This window comes from Schistocerca americana, chromosome 7 (assembly GCF_021461395.2).
Source record: "Schistocerca americana isolate TAMUIC-IGC-003095 chromosome 7, iqSchAmer2.1, whole genome shotgun sequence".
Classification (NCBI taxonomy): Eukaryota; Metazoa; Arthropoda; class Insecta; order Orthoptera; family Acrididae; genus Schistocerca; species Schistocerca americana.
This window is the reverse complement of record NC_060125.1, coordinates 606,849,519-606,866,957: the sequence shown is the minus strand read 5'-3', so window position 1 is coordinate 606,866,957 and position 17,439 is coordinate 606,849,519. Positions and strand designations below refer to the sequence as shown.

Sequence of the window (17,439 nt, the reverse complement as noted above, 5' to 3'; positions counted from 1 at the left end):
AAATGACCTTGTGGATGACATCGGAAGTTCACTGAGGCTTTTTGCAGATGATGCTGTGGTGTATCGAGAGGTTGTAACAATGGAAAATTGTACTGAAATGCAGGAGGACCTGCAGCGAATTGACACATGGTGCAGGGAATGGCAATTGAGTCTCAATGTAGACAAGTGTAATGTGCTGCGAATACATAGAAAGATAGATCCCTTATCATTTAGAATAGCAGGTCAGCAACTGGAAGCAGTTAATTCCATAAATTATCTGGGAGTATGCATTAGGAGTGATTTAAAATGGAATGATCATATAAAGTTGATCGTTGGTAAAGCAGATGCCAGAGTGAGATTCATTGGAAGAATCTTAAGGAAATACAATCCGAGAACAAAGGAAGTAGGTTACAGTACACTTGTTCGCCCACTGCTTGAATACTGCTCAGCAGTGTGGGATCCGTACCAGATAGGGTTGATAGAAGAGATAGAGAAGATCCAACGGAGAGCAGCGCGCTTTGTTACAGGATCATTTAGTAATTGCGAAAGCGTTACGGAGATGATAGATAAACTCCAGTGGAAGACTCTGCAGGACAGACGCCCAGTAGCTCAGTACAGGCTTTAACGTTTCGAGAACATACCTTCACCGAAGAGTCAAGCAGTATATTGCTCCCTCTTACGTATATCTCACGAGAAACCATGAGGATAAAATCAGATAGTTTACAGCCCACACAGAAGCATACCGACAATCCTTCTTTCCACGAACAATACGAGACTGGAATAGAAGGAAGAACCGATAGAGGTACTCAAGGTACCCTCCGCCACACACCGTTAGGTGGCTTGCGGAGTATGGATGTAGATGTAGACGTAGATACTCTTAAATTTTCCCCAGATTCTCACTGCTATCAATTTCAAGTTTCAATTAGCTTTCGGTAGCTAGTATTATGTGAGCTTCACTGCTTTTCATGAGTGCTTCAAACTCTGGCACTCTGTTGCAAATGCTTTGGCAGTTTACGTTTAGGATTTTAATACTGTCACCAATCGGAGGCTTTTCTTTCGCTCTTTTGCACTGATACTTCGCGGTTTCCTACAGCTATTGTTATTTTGATTGCATGGGCAGTCTCGTAATCGAAAAATCCTCATGTGCACCCACACACAGTCAGCTACCTCAGTAGCAGCGTCTGATGAGTAGTGCACACCTGGTCCATTTAGGAATATACAGTTCTCAACCCTAAGGTGCAAGTCTAGGAAGTCACAGTCTAGCTTGTCACAGAACTGTCGAAGTCTCTGGTGACTGAATTCCTTCCACTCGACTCAGAACCAAAGGCCCAAGATCTGTTTTGGGGACAACGCTACAAATTAGGAGCTTCATTGAAACTCCATGCGCTAGGCTGGTCTTCTCAACCCTCTCTGACAGTCACTAGAATGGTCCAACTTTGACTTTGGAGACCAGGCAACAGGCATGCGCTACAATCTGCAGTTGTTTGCACTCTGTTCCCTCAGTGGCTGCCAGGAATGGCCTTTTCAACGTGTTGAATGAGGCCTTCAGGCATACACACTGAGTGCACCTGGTGTCTTTCCTGTCCATTGCTACCATTTCCCTAAGGAGTACCATCATTTGCCGTATGTTTGAACTGCCAATGATTAATAGAACCCTATCCTTTCATGTTTGTGTCCTCTTGACACTCATTGCGGTAACTTATGAAAATATAACTTGTAAGCATCCAAAAATTCTCAAAAATACCTATTCCTTAAATAATTGTTCAATGATATTAGAGCACAGTTGTTTTGAATGAGGATATACCTTCTGATTTCAACAATTTTGAAAGAGCACAAAAAAGTTTAATCCTATAATTGTCGTTAACATAAGAGTTTATCACAGCACTCACGAATGTTCAAAATTTCACAATATATCACAATACAAATAGGTATTGATACAGTCAGTGAAAGATTATGTATAAGTGACCCGAACAGTAAAATATTCAAATCTAGGACTCAAATTGACATATGAATCTTGTACACGCAGTCTCACACAAATGAAAATTCTGAAGTCGGCTTTTATATTTAAATAAAGAAGGATATTGCGCGGATTTTTCGCTTAGCTGTTTCTGTGTACACTTCTAGTTTGGCATGTTGAAGAAGAACACTGCAGCGTGAGTTTATCTTGGTCAAAATCACTAAAATGTGCAGCACTAACTAAGCATGTCTTCTGCTTGTTGCAACTAACAATCACATCACAAATTTTGAGTACATGAGAACATATAAATCTTAAATTTTTAATATTTCGTTTAATTAAATGTGTTTACGAAGAATATTTGCATTATGGTAATCAACCAAATGTAAATTCTATTTAAAACAATAAGATTCACAAAAATACAGCCTGTAAAAAAATTTGGAGATTTTTGGGTGATTGTTTATTTGTAGATTAAATGAACGTGTTTGTGTTTGTGTGTGTGTGTGTGTGTGTGTGTGTGTGTGTGTGTGTGTGTGTGTGAACAAATTAACAGTTCTGTTGTTCAAGTCCACAACTTTTATTGTGCTTCCTCATGCAATATAATGGCATTCATAAACAGAATCTTTGAACATGGATTTTTTTAGGCTTGTTTCTACATCTACATCTACATCTACATCTATACTCCGCGAGCCACCTTACGGTGTGTGGCGGAGGGTACTTATTGTACCACTATCTGATCCCCCCTTCCCTGTTCCATTCACGAATTGTGCGTGGAAAGAACGACTGCTTGTAAGTCTCCGTATTTGCTCTAATTTCTCGGATCTTTTCGTTGTGATCATTACGCGAGATATATGTGGGCGGTAGTAATATGTTGCCCATCTCTTCCCGGAATGTGCTCTCTCGTAATTTCGATAATAAACCTCTCCGTATTGCGTAACGCCTTTCTTGAAGTGTCCGCCACTGGAGCTTGTTCAGCATCTCCGTAACGCTCTCGCGCTGACTAAATGTCCCCATGACGAATCGCGCTGCTTTTCGCTGGATCATGTCTATCTCTTCTATTAATCCAACCTGGTAAGGGTCCCATACTGATGAGCAATACTCAAGAATCGGACGAACAAGCGTTTTGTAAGCTACTTCTTTCGTCGATGAGTCACATTTTCTTAGAATTCTTCCTATGAATCTCAACCTGGCGCCTGCTTTTCCCACTATTTGTTTTATGTGATCATTCCACTTCAGATCGCTCCGGATAGTAATTCCTAAGTATTTTACGGTCGTTACCGCTTCCAATGATTTACCACCTATGGCATAATCGTACTGGAATGGATTTCTGCCCCTATGTATGCGCATTATATTACATTTATCTACGTTTAGGGAAAGCTGCCAGCTGTCGCACCATGCATTAATCCTCTGCAGGTCCTCCTGGAGTACGTACGAGTCTTCTGATGTTGCTACTTTCTTGTAGACAACCGTGTCATCTGCAAATAGCCTCACGGAGCTACCGATGTTGTCAACTAAGTCATTTATGTATATTGTAAACAATAAAGGTCCTATCACGCTTCCCTGCGGCACTCCCGAAATTACCTCTACATCTGCAGATTTTGAACCGTTAAGAATGACATGTTGTGTTCTTTCTTCTAGGAAATCCTGAATCCAATCACAAACCTGGTCCGATATTCCGTAAGCTCGTATTTTTTTCACTAAACGTAAGTGCGGAACCGTATCAAATGCCTTCCTGAAGTCCAGGAATACGGCATCAATCTGCTCGCCAGTGTCTACGGCACTGTGAATTTCTTGGGCAAATAGGGCGAGCTGAGTTTCACATGATCTCTGTTTGCGGAATCCATGTTGGTTATGATGAAGGAGATTTGTATTATCTAAGAACGTCATAATACGAGAACACAAAACATGTTCCATTATTCTACAACAGATTGACGTAAGCGAAATAGGCCTATAATTATTCGCATCTGATTTATGACCCTTCTTGAAAATGGGAACGACCTGCGCTTTCTTCCAGTCGCTAGGTACTTTACGTTCTTCCAGCGATCTACGATAAATTGCTGATAGAAAGGGGGCAAGTTCTTTAGCATAATCACTGTAGAATCTTAAGGGTATCTCGTCTGGTCCGGATGCTTTTCCGCTACTAAGTGATAGCAGTTGTTTTTCAATTCCGATATCGTTTATTTCAATATTTTCCATTTTGGCGTCCGTGCGACGGCTGAAGTCAGGGACCGTGTTACGATTTTCCGCAGTGAAACAGTTTCGGAACACTGAATTCAGTATTTCTGCCTTTCTTCGGTCGTCCTCTGTTTCGGTTCCATCGTGGTCAACGAGTGACTGAATAGGGGATTTAGATCCGCTTACCGATTTTACATATGACCAAAACTTTTTAGGGTTCTTGTTTAGATTGTTTGCCAATGTTTTATGTTCGAATTCGTTGAATGCTTCTCTCATTGCTCTCTTTACGCTCTTTTTCGCTTCGTTCAGCTTTTCCTTATCAGCTATGATTCGACTACTCTTAAACCTATGATGAAGCTTTCTTTGTTTCCGTAGTACCTTTCGTACATGATTGTTATACCACGGTGGATCTTTCCCCTCGCTTTGGACCTTAGTCGGTACGAACTTATCTAAGGCGTACTGGACGATGTTTCTGAATTTCTTCCATTTTTGTTCCACATCCTCTTCCTCAGAAATGAACGTTTGATGGTGGTCACTCAGATATTCTGCGATTTGTACCCTATCACTCTTGTTAAGCAAATATATTTTCCTTCCTTTCTTGGCATTTCTTATTACACTTGTAGTCATTGATGCAACCACTGACTTATGATCACTGATACCCTCTTCTACATTCACGGAGTCGAAAAGTTCCGGTCTATTTGTTGCTATGAGGTCTAAAACGTTAGCTTCACGAGTTGGTTCTCTAACTATCTGCTCGAAGTAATTCTCGGACAAGGCAGTCAGGATAATGTCACAAGAGTCTCTGTCCCTGGCTCCAGTTCTGATTGTGTGACTATCCCATTCTATACCTGGTAGATTGAAGTCTCCCCCTATTACAATAGTATGATCACGAAACTTCTTCACGACGTTCTGCAGGTTCTCTCTGAGGCGCTCAACTACTACGGTTGCTGATGCAGGTGGTCTATAGAAGCATCCGACTATCATATCTGACCCACCTTTGATACTTAACTTAACCCAGATTATTTCACATTCGCATTCGCTAATAACTTCACTGGATATTATTGAATTCTTTACTGCTATAAATACTCCTCCACCATTGGCGTTTATCCTATCCTTGCGGTATATATTCCATTCTGTGTCTAGGATTTCGTTACTGTTCACTTCCGGTTTTAACCAACTTTCCGTTCCTAATACTATATGCGCACTATTTCCTTCAATAAGAGATACTAATTCAGGAACCTTGCCCTGGATACTCCTGCAGTTTACCAATATTACGTTAACGTTTCCTGTTTTTGGTCTCTGAGGACGGACATTCTTTATCAACGATGATAATATCCTCTCTGGTAAGCCGTCAGGCATTTTATCGTTTCGCCCAAGGGGGGGTCCCTCTAACCTAAAAAACCCCCGTGTGCACGCCACACGTACTCTGCTACCCTAGTAGCTGCTTCCGGTGTGTAGTGCACGCCTGACCTGTCTAGGGGGGCCCTACAGTTCTCCACCCAATAACGGAGGTCGATGAATTTGCAACCATTATAGTCGCAGAGTCGTCTGAGCCTCTGGTTTAGACCCTCCACACGGCTCCAAACCAGAGGACCGCGATCGACTCTGGGCACTATGCTGCAGATATTAAGCTCAGCTTGCACTCCGCGTGCGATGCTGGTTGTCTTCACCAAATCAGCCAGCCGCCGGAAGGAACCAAGGATGGCCTCAGAACCCAAGCGGCAGGCGTCATTCGTTCCGACATGTGCTACTATCTGCAGCCGGTCACACCCAGTGCGTTCAATAGCTGCCGGAAGGGCCTCCTCCACATTACGGACGAGACCCCCCGGCAAGCACACCGAGTGCACACTGGCATTCTTCCCCGACCTACCCGCTATTTTCCTGAGGGGCTCCATAACCCGCCTAACGTTGGAGCTCCCTATAACTAATAGGCCCGCCCTCTGTGACTGTCGGGACCTTGCCGGAGAATCGGCCACTGGCCCAACAGGCGAGGCACCCTGTGGTGGCTCGGAAACGATGTCATCACCACTAGGAAGCACCCCGTACCTGTTGGAAAGGGGTAAGGCAGCTGCCACGCGGCCAGATCCCACCTTCGCCTTTCGGCCAGGCACGCGCGAGCCCACCACTGTCCGCCATTCACCCTGGAGTGATGGCTGACCGGTAAGATGCTCACTGCCGGAAGACGCAGCGACATCAGGGGTTCCATGTGATTCCAAGGCCACCGAAGTAGGCATAGGTCTCACCACAGTTGCCCCAACGCCACTACGAGCCGACGCCTGCGCCTCGAGCTCGATGAGCCTAACAGACAAAGCCTCCACCTGCCCCCGAAGAGTGGCCAATTCTCCTTGCGTCCGCTCACAACAACCACAGTCCCTACACATGACTATGTTTACCCTACTCTATACGGTGACAAATTCCCAAGATAATCTTCTGATGAGGTACTCTGATAATCAAGAAACACTCACTGAAATACGAGACGCGAAAACTACGCTAGGTTTTCCCAGAAAAACTATTTAAAAGCTAAGCGCAGCAAATAAGTACAAAAACGCTTTATACAAACAGTACTCGCTGCTGCTGGTGCTGTCGCTCTGGTTGTCACAAGACAACTGCTGATTCAGGTGACTAGTGGCTAACGGCCGCGAAACAAACAAAAGACGGTTTTAGGGCGCTTTCTGTTCTAAACGATCAAGAAAACACTAAGAAATCTAACACGAAAACTACGTAAAGTTTTATCAAGAACTGTTAGTTACTATGCAGAGCAGATAAACACAAATAGAACCCCTTCCTTAGTGGAAGGTCGTAAACAAAATGCAAAATAAACGCTTTATACAAACAGTACTCGCTGCTGCTGGTGCTGTCGCTCTGGTTGTCACAAGACAAAATCATGATAAATGTTTTTTTTAGGCTTGTTTCATCATGATAAATGTTATTATTTCAGTTGGTTGCTGTCCTACATGACCGAATGACTCAATGTCGTTATGTGAAACCGATCAAGAGTTTTGACTTGGGCATTAGACCTGAACCATGGTTTGAAGTGGACGTCATGACAAAGGGGCGGAAGGCGCTCGAAGATGTTAATACGAGCTTGGGTAAATATTTTCAGTGTAGAGAAAATAATAGTAGTTATTGTTGGTTTTATTGAGAATACAGTGCATCTTTATTTTTGTTGCCACAGGTTTAGCCTTTGATAACTGGGACCTGGACTTTTATACAGATCTATTTAAAAATAAGTTGAAGAGGAATCCCTCAACTGTGGAGTGCTTTGATTTGGCTCAGTCAAATAGTGAACACAGCAGGCATTGGTTTTTCAAGGTATTTATTTCACATATGACTGTGTAAATGTGATCTTAAAAAAATGCTACATTTAGCATTTCGTCTGATGTTTCCTTATTAGTTAATTTCACGCCCCCTCCCTCCCACTCCTCTCTTTCTAACTTTTTCATGAAATGTTCATAAACTGATTGAGTGACTGAGCTGCAGAATAACAATTTTCATACTTAAGCATACAATCTTACAGCACTTGCTTATTGAGCTTTCCTATGATGCTCCGCATGACACCGTGAACAACACACTGTGAAGCACCGTGTAGTTGACACTGGACCAAGTTGCATGTTGCCACATACCATATTCCAGAAAATCTAGCAACAGAATTAATATGATACACACAAGAATTTCCTCACATATGTATCACTTAGCATGACAAGTAGATAAGATAAATAATTTTCCTATGTATCTACCATAGCGCGCCTCATTCAGTTGTAGGAAAATTTAAATATATATAATGTATCTTGCCTATTGCTAATTTTTGTGACATTACAGTGTTTTCCATTAAATTACATCTGCAGCATTGAAAATACAGTCTGTGTCCTTTGCTGAGATACAACTGACAGTTCCAACTGAACATTAAGTATTCAATATTGCCAGGATTCGTAAGAGTTTTATTTGAGAAGTGCCAGCAAGACTTCTGCCTGTAGTTCTGTTCTCTTTGTCTTCTTTCCTTTCTCTGGTATGACAATGCAGGGAAATTTGCTTTGAAAAATGTAAGACTCTCAGAATGAATCTTTCTCTCTGAAGCGCACCATTTCCAAACTTCTGAGCAGGTTAAAATTGTGCACCTGACTGGGACTCAAAACTCTGAGCCATTTGGTCAAAAGGCAAAATCAGAGAGGCCATCGAAATACTTAAACACCCTAATAACATGAACAGGGAGGATGGACTCAGGCTTGCCTCACGTTGGCTGCAGCAATCAGAGCCCAACAGACCGCACTGCCAACACAAGGCACGAGCACTAGCGGCGAGTAACTGCCGCCGCGTGGCTGACGTCCAGCAGTTGGTAAACAGCAGCAAACTTCTCATTCTACGGTGACCACCAGCCATGGTACACAACACAAGAGCCAATAGACAACAGAGGTCACATTCCCCCTCCACCACAATAACCTATTAAAATCAAGTTCCCTCTCCTTCTTCCTTAAGTGACCAATGAAACTAACTAGCTTTTCAAAATTCTGACGTAATGGCATGATCAGTGAACAGTAACAACAAAATATAAAGGACACTGCATAGCTAGAATGCACCATTAGACCCAGAAGAAGGCCGCTGCAACTGTGGCTGAAACGTTGGTTTTCCCCAGCAGCAGTAGTTTTTTTTTTTTTTTTTTTTACAATATGATGCGGTACCATTCCCAGAAAACTTTTATGTCGACTGACTCTGGCCGCGGAAGCCTACGCAATTGTGATAACACCATTAACCCTGTAGACATGCGCAAGGTAAATATCCGTTTGTGGCTTTCTCGCTTGCAGTGGAATTTAGGAATATGAGTCCCCTTTTTTATTCTGTGGCCTATAGCTAAAGGGAATAGCATGTTACAGACCTGCTAAGCTTGCTGTGTTGTTTAATTGAAGCTTCTTTCTCCAAGTGGTAGCAATCATCAGTGGGTGGGTGTAGCAATATTTTTCTCAAGCAAGCTCTTACACTGTGCATCAGATAGCACACTTTTGTTGCTAATGCTTGATCTGTGTCATAGTCTTTCGTAGTGGTGCACCTGAAGAAGATCTTCTTGGTATACAAGCCACATCATTTTGAATAAAATTATTGACATTTTGACACCTTGCTCTGCTATTGTCTTCAGGAGTAAAATTACTGAACACTGCTGAGAGAACGGGGGCACCGCACATAGTTCGAAAAGATCAGTGTTTCAGTCCGTGGCTGGTCATTTTGGTATTCCATTAGTTAAACAGTTGTCAGAGATCAAATTAAATTGCAAAAATATACAATATTCCTGGATGGAATAATGCATAAAATAAAGGAAAGACAACCACTCTCCTATAGCTTACTGACGTGTGGTGCATAGAAATGTGCAACATTTACACTATCTTCAAGCTCGTATCCGCGCACCCACACACACAAATGTACACACCTGCAACCACAGTGAGACTGAGTCGGTCAGTCTTGTCACTGCTGCTGGTGTGTAATTTTGGGTGTAAGTCTGATTGTGTGTAGTTTTGCTACCGAAAGAGCAAGTGATCAAAAGCTACTGTCAATATTGTTGTCTGCTGTGTGTCTGAGCGCTACATATGTCAGCTATAGCTGAGTGGTTGCTGTCCTTTATTTTACTTATTATAGATTGTAAAGCTTTTATGAGATGGGGGTACACACTTAGTAATGCACAGCGGCTGGCTTTGGGTACCAAATGAAAACAGAAACATGCAGCAGTTATATGGAGTCATACAGTGCCGGCTTTCACAGCTTTAGAGTTGTTTTTGTTTCTTGGGCATTTGATTGTGTTTCAAGGTTTATTTCTCTGCCTAACGTTTCACTCTCCAATGCTGTAGACATGATCAGGAGCTATAACGACTCAGAAAACAGTTACAGTGCCAGACATGCTTAACAAACTGAACTGTTTGCATGTATTCACGGAACCGTAAATTTGTGTTGCCATCTGGCCAGAGCCTTAGATTGCGGAGCTGTGTCACTGTGAGTTACAAAGCTCATAGTGGGGAAGAGTTGCTGCAGATTGCTTTATTTAATGCTAAGGCCCATGACTTATCTAATTTCAGCCGTGCTTCTTTTCTGTTAAAGTTATTTGTATACTTTTGAATTTCTATGTGGAAAAATGAACATGTGATTCCCTGGTCTGAATGCATGACTTGCTACTTCCGATTAATCCATGTTGCCCATACAGTTGCTTAGCCGTAATGCAGTTGTTAATTAAATTAAATTTAAGAAGGCATTAACACCCACCTTGAGGAACACAAGAGCAGTTCTCTGTGCAACACAGATAAATCGGCAGTAGCAGAGCATGCACTGGGACCAGTGAACAACAAAATTTGTTTTTTAGATACTAATAGATTTATGAATCTTTAAATCATTATTGTGCTAGGATATGCTGAGAGACTGTAGAAACTGAAAAGCATGAAAACAACTCTTAACAGAAAAGGAGGATGGTTGAAATCAGGGAACTTGTTGGCCTTAGTGCTAAATAAAGCAGACAGCACCAGCTCTTCCCCATTACCCCTCTAAAAGCTCAACAACACATATCAATGCGTCTCCATGATATTAAGTAGCAGTTTGATGACATTACGAACTAACTTTTTCCTGGATACGTATAAACAGTTGGGTTAGCTGAGCTTTTTTTGAGGTTGTAACTGCTTTCCAAGTTGTTATAGCCATTGATGATGTTTCCACTAATGGAAGATGAAATTTTAACCACAGAAATACGGCTTGGACCGTGGCCTAATGCTCATAACACAAGTCACCAAGGATGGTTATAGGAAGGCTGGAGTGGCAGTTTGGGACATGACACCAGCCCCCTTCCCCCTTCACCCCCCCCCCCCCCCCCCCCACACACACACACACACACATACCTTGTGATGTTATTTGGTTCCTTGCAGCCTGGGGCCATCAAACTCGACCTCACACACACACACACACACACACACACACACACACAGCTGCATTGCCTGCATTTGTGGAAGGCCATACCAGACCCAACAGTCAGTAGTTTTACTCCTGATGCTGATGATGATGATGGCAGTGACAGCTGTCGAAAGATCAAGGATTTTATTTGAAATGACCCAACTGGAAAATGGAGAGTCAGTTGTTAGGTACAATTAAAAAAGAAGTAATAATAATAATAAGAAGAAGAAGAAGAAACTGCCTGTAGAGATTGATGATAACTTTAATGGCTACTTTCACAGCTGGTGAGGCACAGACAATGAGGGCATTCGAAAGTATCTCACTACCGTAGAGGCGCCAGCAACTGTTCCGGTTCAGCTCACTGTTGCCGTCTAACTCTGCTGGTAAGACTGGTCCTGTGGTGACGGGGTACCAGTTCTGTAGACACCGCTACCTGAGTTGGGTAGGTTAACACTGAGAGCTGTTCTGCAACCTATTTGCTGCCTTGTGGATCGAGCTGGGGGCACACAGTAAACTGTATCATAATTACTTCTTATCCCCTCCCTCTAGGGCGCTTCGATGTAACAGGCCATTCAAAATTCCAACTAGAAATTTGATGTATCTTATCATTTTAGTTACTTTGATAAGGACTTAGTAATCACAGAGCAGAGATGCTGTTTTGTTTCATCAACATATGAAAGCGGAAATAATTCGAAGTTCAATATTCCCTCACATCACTGTAACATAGGTTAAGTATGTGTCATTTGGTATTGTCATAAAAGTGTTAAATCATACAGAATGTGAGTGCAAATGTGGAAGTTTCTCTCCAATGCAGAAGATGAATGTTATGTGGTCAGACGCAGATAATAAGTAACATATTATACAGGGTTATTTTAAATGATGGACCCATTTTCAAAACTTCATATTTGTTCAAGTACAGATCCAAAATGAACAAGCTTTATACCGATGAAAAGAGAAAGTTTCAAAGTTTTTTTTCATAATGTTTTATATCAAATTAATAAATTTAATAATTTGTAATTAACTAGTGTTTAATAATTATTTGATAATGAGAAATGTGATAAATGTTATAAATGTTCAATGTGGCCACCGTGGTTGGTGGTTGAATACCAATTTTGGTACGAGATGCTCGCTGCACTGAGACTCACTTTTCATCAACTGAAGAACACAGAAAACCTTGTGTTCCACAGTCGCTTTCTCACTCTCAATTGATAGTGAAACAGAATGACGGCCCTTATGCCATGCGAACTCTGCTAGCCGGTCCTGAAACCATCACCACCTGCCCACCAAAAACTTTGAAACTTCCTATTCTCATTGGTATAAAGTTTGTTCATTTTGGGTTTGTACTTGAATACGTACGAATTTTTGAAAATGGGTCCATCACTTAGAATAACCCTGTATTTCACTAACATTTCTCTGATTAGTCCCACCTGAGGCAGTTTTCTTGTTAATAATGACTGTTGTTCTGTTACTGTTAGGTGAAAAACTGAATCAGACATAAGGCCTGTTATGTCTATACTGTCCTTCAAAGTGGAGTTGTAATTCCGAAACCCATTGGACAGTAATTAGGTAATAAAAATATTGTGACTGAAGATGGAATATTATTAGTAAAATATATCACTAAGCTAGAAGTTGCATCCATGGACAGAACATGACGGAATGTTATTAATAGCATTAACAGTGCAGTTGTGAAAGAGAATTTTAGGAATTTGATGTAAGATATGGCTCTTCAACCTGTGTGTCTTTCCCCATAGTGAAAACAAGCTTGATAAAAATAATTTATACTCGAGAGGCCTGTAAGAAAACTTTCATCTTCATATATTTTTTCTGCCTTTCTCTCTTGGTTCATTTTTACACAACTAATTCAGAAGTAAAGTTAACATTATCACTGAATAGTCAGTGCCTCTACTATTCAGTTATCTTTACTCCTAAATTATTTACATTCTACCAGGACTTTCCATTACCATATCTTTTTATTTTCAGGGCCGCATGATTATTGATGGAGAGGAGCAGAAGGAATCCCTAATTGACATGATTATTGATACGCAGAATTCATCAAACCAAAACAATGTGATAAAATTCAATGATAACAGCAGGTAAGTAAACCATACTTTAATTCTGCATCAGCACTAATAATATGTGATTGCCCTTTCCTACCTTTTTACATTACATTCATTGGTCAGAGACTAATTATCCATTTGGACCATTGTATAGTTTCAGTAAGTGGCTTAAGGCAAATGCTGGGTTGGTCCCCTAAATGACAACACGGACAATATCTAAACTCATCTGTGCCAAGCACATGATCTCAGGGTCATTTGTCGTTGTTGTTGTGGTCTTCAGTTTGAAAACTGATTTGATAAAGCTCTCCACATTAATCTATCCTGTGCAAGCCTCTTCATCTTTGAATAACTGTTGCAACCTACATCCATTTTAAAACTGCCTATTGTATTCATCCCTTGGTCTCCCTCTGAAATTTTTCTCCCCATACTTCCTTCCATTACCAAATTCTTGAGCCCTTGGTGCTTCAGAATGGGTTCTATCAACTGAGCTGTTCTTTTAGTCAAATTGTGTGATAAATTTCTTTTTTACCCAATTCTGTTCACTATCTCCTTATTACATACTTGATCTACTTGTCTAATTTTCCAAACCTCGTGTGGTGCAGTCCCCAACAATCAGTCTTTCCTTCTCATCCTGTCCTGTAAGTCTCCCCTGATCTGGGGTTCTGGATGACTTTTCTAAACTGTACCCCTTTCCCTAAACCTATCTAGTCCTTTTCCTTCACCCCTCTTCCTTTCCCTTCTACTCTTCTGCCAGAAGAAAGAGCCACTGGCTCCGAAAGCTTGTGAAAGTTAAATCGTTTTGTGTGTGTGTTCCCCTGCTGCTGCTTGGTGAGTAGATTTTTTTATCTGTCCATTTACATGATATTATTAATAACTGATTTTTTTGTTGTTATATCTAATCTTTAGCATTCTTCTGTAGCACCATATTTCAAACACTTCTACTCTATTCTTGTCAGAACTGCTTGTCATGTACATTTCAGTTCCTCATAAGGTTATAATCCAGACAAATACCTTCAGAAAAGACTCCCTAACATTTAAACTTACGTCAAACATTAGGAGATTCCTCTCTTTCAGAAATACTTTGCTTGCTGTTGTCAGCCTCCATTTTATATATCTCCTCTACTTCAGCCAGCATCAGCTATTTTGCTGCCTAAATAGCAAAACTCTTCTATGAAACAATGGAAACTCCAAGTAGGAATATTAATCAAGGCTAGTGAAGATGTAGGTCTAAGGATAAGTGAAGACAAAACTAAATACCTGGTTACTACTAGAATGCCAACAGCAGTAGATCAGGAAATGTTAAGAGTTGGTGACATGCAGTTTGAAAAAGTGAACACATTTAAGTATCTAGGCGTGGACATCACTTTGAGAAATGAGATTGAATCCGAACTGAAGAAGAGATTACGGGCAGGAAATGCGTGCTACTTCTCACTGAATAGATTACTTTCATCACAGATATTGTCTAGGAATTTAAAGATTAGAATATACAAAACTATTATTCTACCAGTTATGCTGTATGGGTGTGAGACTTGGTCTCTCACTGTGCAAAATGAAAAGCCGTTTCGAGTATTTGAAAACAAAATTTTGAGGAAAATTTTTGGAGCAAAAAGGGATGACATTAGCAGGGAGTGGCGAAAACTGCGTAACAAAGAGGTTCACAAACTCTATTCAAGCCCTGACATAATCAGTATTATTAAATCACGTAGGCTGCGATGGGCGGGTCACGTAGCTTGAATGGATGAGGGCAGGGCAGCGCGCAGAGTACTGGTAGGGCACCTAGAAGGAAAATGTCCTGTGGGGAGACCGAGGCGTAGATGGGAGGACAATGTGAAGGCTGATTTGAGGAGCCTAGGTATTGAAGGTGAATGGAAGGAAATAGCCCAAGACAGGGACAGATGGCGAAAATACGTTGCTGCGGTAATGGACTCTCGAGTCCGTTATGACCAGTGAGTAAGTAAGTAAGTAAGTAAGTAAGTAAGTAAGGTAGGAATATCAACAATGTAGGAAAAGACAGATTGAAACTTACCATAAAGAAGACAAGTTAAGTTGCAGACAGGCACAATTAAAAGAGACTTACATAAAGCTTTTGGCCACATCCTTCATTAGTAAAAGAGAGACACATACAAGCAAGCACAATTCATGCACACATGACCACCATTTCCAGCCTCTCAGTCCAGACTGCAACTATCATGTGGGATGCAACCAGCAAGCTAGAGGGAGCAGAAAAGGGGAAGGAATAGAAGTGTATGGATGGGAAGAGAGACAAACACTGTTTGGTGGAGTGTGCAGGGACTAGAATGCCAACAGGCACTGTGTCAGGAGGTTGTGGCGCAGGGAGTTGAGGAAAAAAGGAGAGGAGTGGGGAAAGGCAGCGGGTGTGGTGGTAGAGGGTGGGAGATGAGAATGGGGAGGTGATGATAGGACAGAGGGCATGGAAACTGTTGGGTGGAGGGTGTGGGGCAGTGTGTTACCATAGGTTGAAGCTGGGATAGTTATGGGAGTGGAGAATGTGTTGTAAGGGTAACTCCCATCTGCATAGTTCAGAAAAGCTGCTGCTGGGTGAGGGGAGGATCAACATGGCCCAGAAAGTGAAACATCCATTAAAATAAAGTGTGTTATGTTCAGCTGCACGTTGTTCCACAGGGTGGTCTACTTTGCTCTTGGCCACAGTTTGGCTGTTGCTGTTCATCCTGGTGGACAGCTGATTAGTTGTCATACCAGTATAAAAAGCTGTGCAGTGTTTGCAGCAAAGCTAGTAAATGACATGGTTGCTTTCACAGGTGGCATGGCTCCTGATGGGTTAGGATAAACCTGTTACAGGACTGGAATAGGAGGTGCTGGCTGGGTGGATTGGGCAGGTTTTGCACCTGGGTCTTCTACAGCGATACAATCGCACCCGTTCCAGATTGCTGCTTGCATCCCAAGTGATAGCTGTATTCCGTCCCGAGATGCTAGAGTTGGCGGTCATGTGTGCATGAGGTGTGCTTGCTGCTGTGTGTCTCTTTTTTACTAATGAAGGCTGTGGTCGAAAGCTTTATGTAAGTGGCTTTTAAGTGCGCCTGTCTGCAACTTAACATTCATCTTTATGCGAAGTAGCAATCTGTCTTTTTGCCTGTTTGAATCTTGTTCTGCCTTCACTGGTTCATCTGTCAAGTCAATGCATTTGTCTTTAGTTGTGTTATTTATTCTTGTTTCTGTCAGTTGGCACCTAAAACTCCTTTTGAAACTTTCAGAAACTGATCTTTTTAAGTCACCCAAGTCCCATCTCCTTACTTTCCTTCCTTTTTGTAATTTCTTCAGTTTTAATCTACAGTTTATAAGCAATATATTGTTGTTGTTGTTGTTGTGGTCTTCAGTCCTGAGACTGGCTTTGATGCAGCTCTCCACACTACTCTATCCTGTGCAAGCTTCTTCATCTCCCAGTACGTACTGCAACCTATATCCCTCTGAATCTGCTTAGTGTATTCATCTCTTGGTCTCCCTCTATGATTTTTACCCTCCACGCTGCCCTCCAATACTAAATTGGTGATCCCTTGATGCCTCAGAACATGTTCTACCAACCGGTCCCTTCTTCTAGTCAAGTTGTGCCACAAACTCCTCTTCTCCCCAATCCTATTCAGTACCTCCTCATTAGTTATGTGATCTACCCATCTAACCTTCAGCATTCTTCTGTAGCACCACATTTCAAAAGCTTCTAGTCTCTTCGTGTCCAAACTAGTTATTGTCCATGTTTCACTTCCATACATGACTACGCTCCATACAAATACTTTCAGAAACGACTTCCTGACACTTAAATCTATACTCGATGTTAACAAATTTCTCTTCTTCAGAAACGCTTTCCTTGCCATTGCCAGACTACATTTTATATCCTCTCTACTTTGACCATCATCAGTTATTTTGCTCCCCAAATAGCGAAACTCCTTTACTACTTTAAGTGTCTCATTTCCTAATCTAATTCCCTCAGCATCACCCGACTTAATTCGACTACATTCCATTAGCCTCATTTTGCTTTTGTTGATGTTCATCTTATATCCTCCTTTCAAGACACTGTCCATTCCGTTCAACTGCTCTTCCAAGTCCTTTGCTGTCTCTGCCAGAATTACGATGTCATCGGCGAACCTCAAAGTTTTTATTTCTTCTCCATGGATTTTAATACCTACTCCGAATATTTCTTTTGTTTCCTTTACTGCTTGCTCAATATACAGATTAAACAATATTGGGGAGAGGCTACAACCCTGTCTCACTCCCTTCCCAACCACTGTTCCCTTTCGTGCCCCTCGACTCTTATAACTGCCACCTGGTTTCTGTACAAATTGTAAATAGTCTTTCGCTCCCTGTATTTTACCCCTGCCACCTTCA

General features: G+C 41.7%; 1 protein-coding gene across 2 annotated transcripts in view; it reads left to right on the top strand.

Annotated features, from left to right (window-relative positions):
- The window catches only part of LOC124621850 (phosphoribosylformylglycinamidine synthase), a 208,065-nt gene that overhangs the window by 43,192 nt on the left and 147,434 nt on the right, over positions 1-17,439 (top strand). For both annotated transcript variants that reach the window (XM_047147296.1, XM_047147297.1), the window contains 3 exons: positions 7,047-7,197; positions 7,284-7,420; positions 13,004-13,116. In XM_047147296.1, coding sequence (XP_047003252.1) covers positions 7,047-7,197; positions 7,284-7,420; positions 13,004-13,116 — 401 coding nt within the window. The remainder of the gene's footprint in view (positions 1-7,046; positions 7,198-7,283; positions 7,421-13,003; positions 13,117-17,439) is intronic.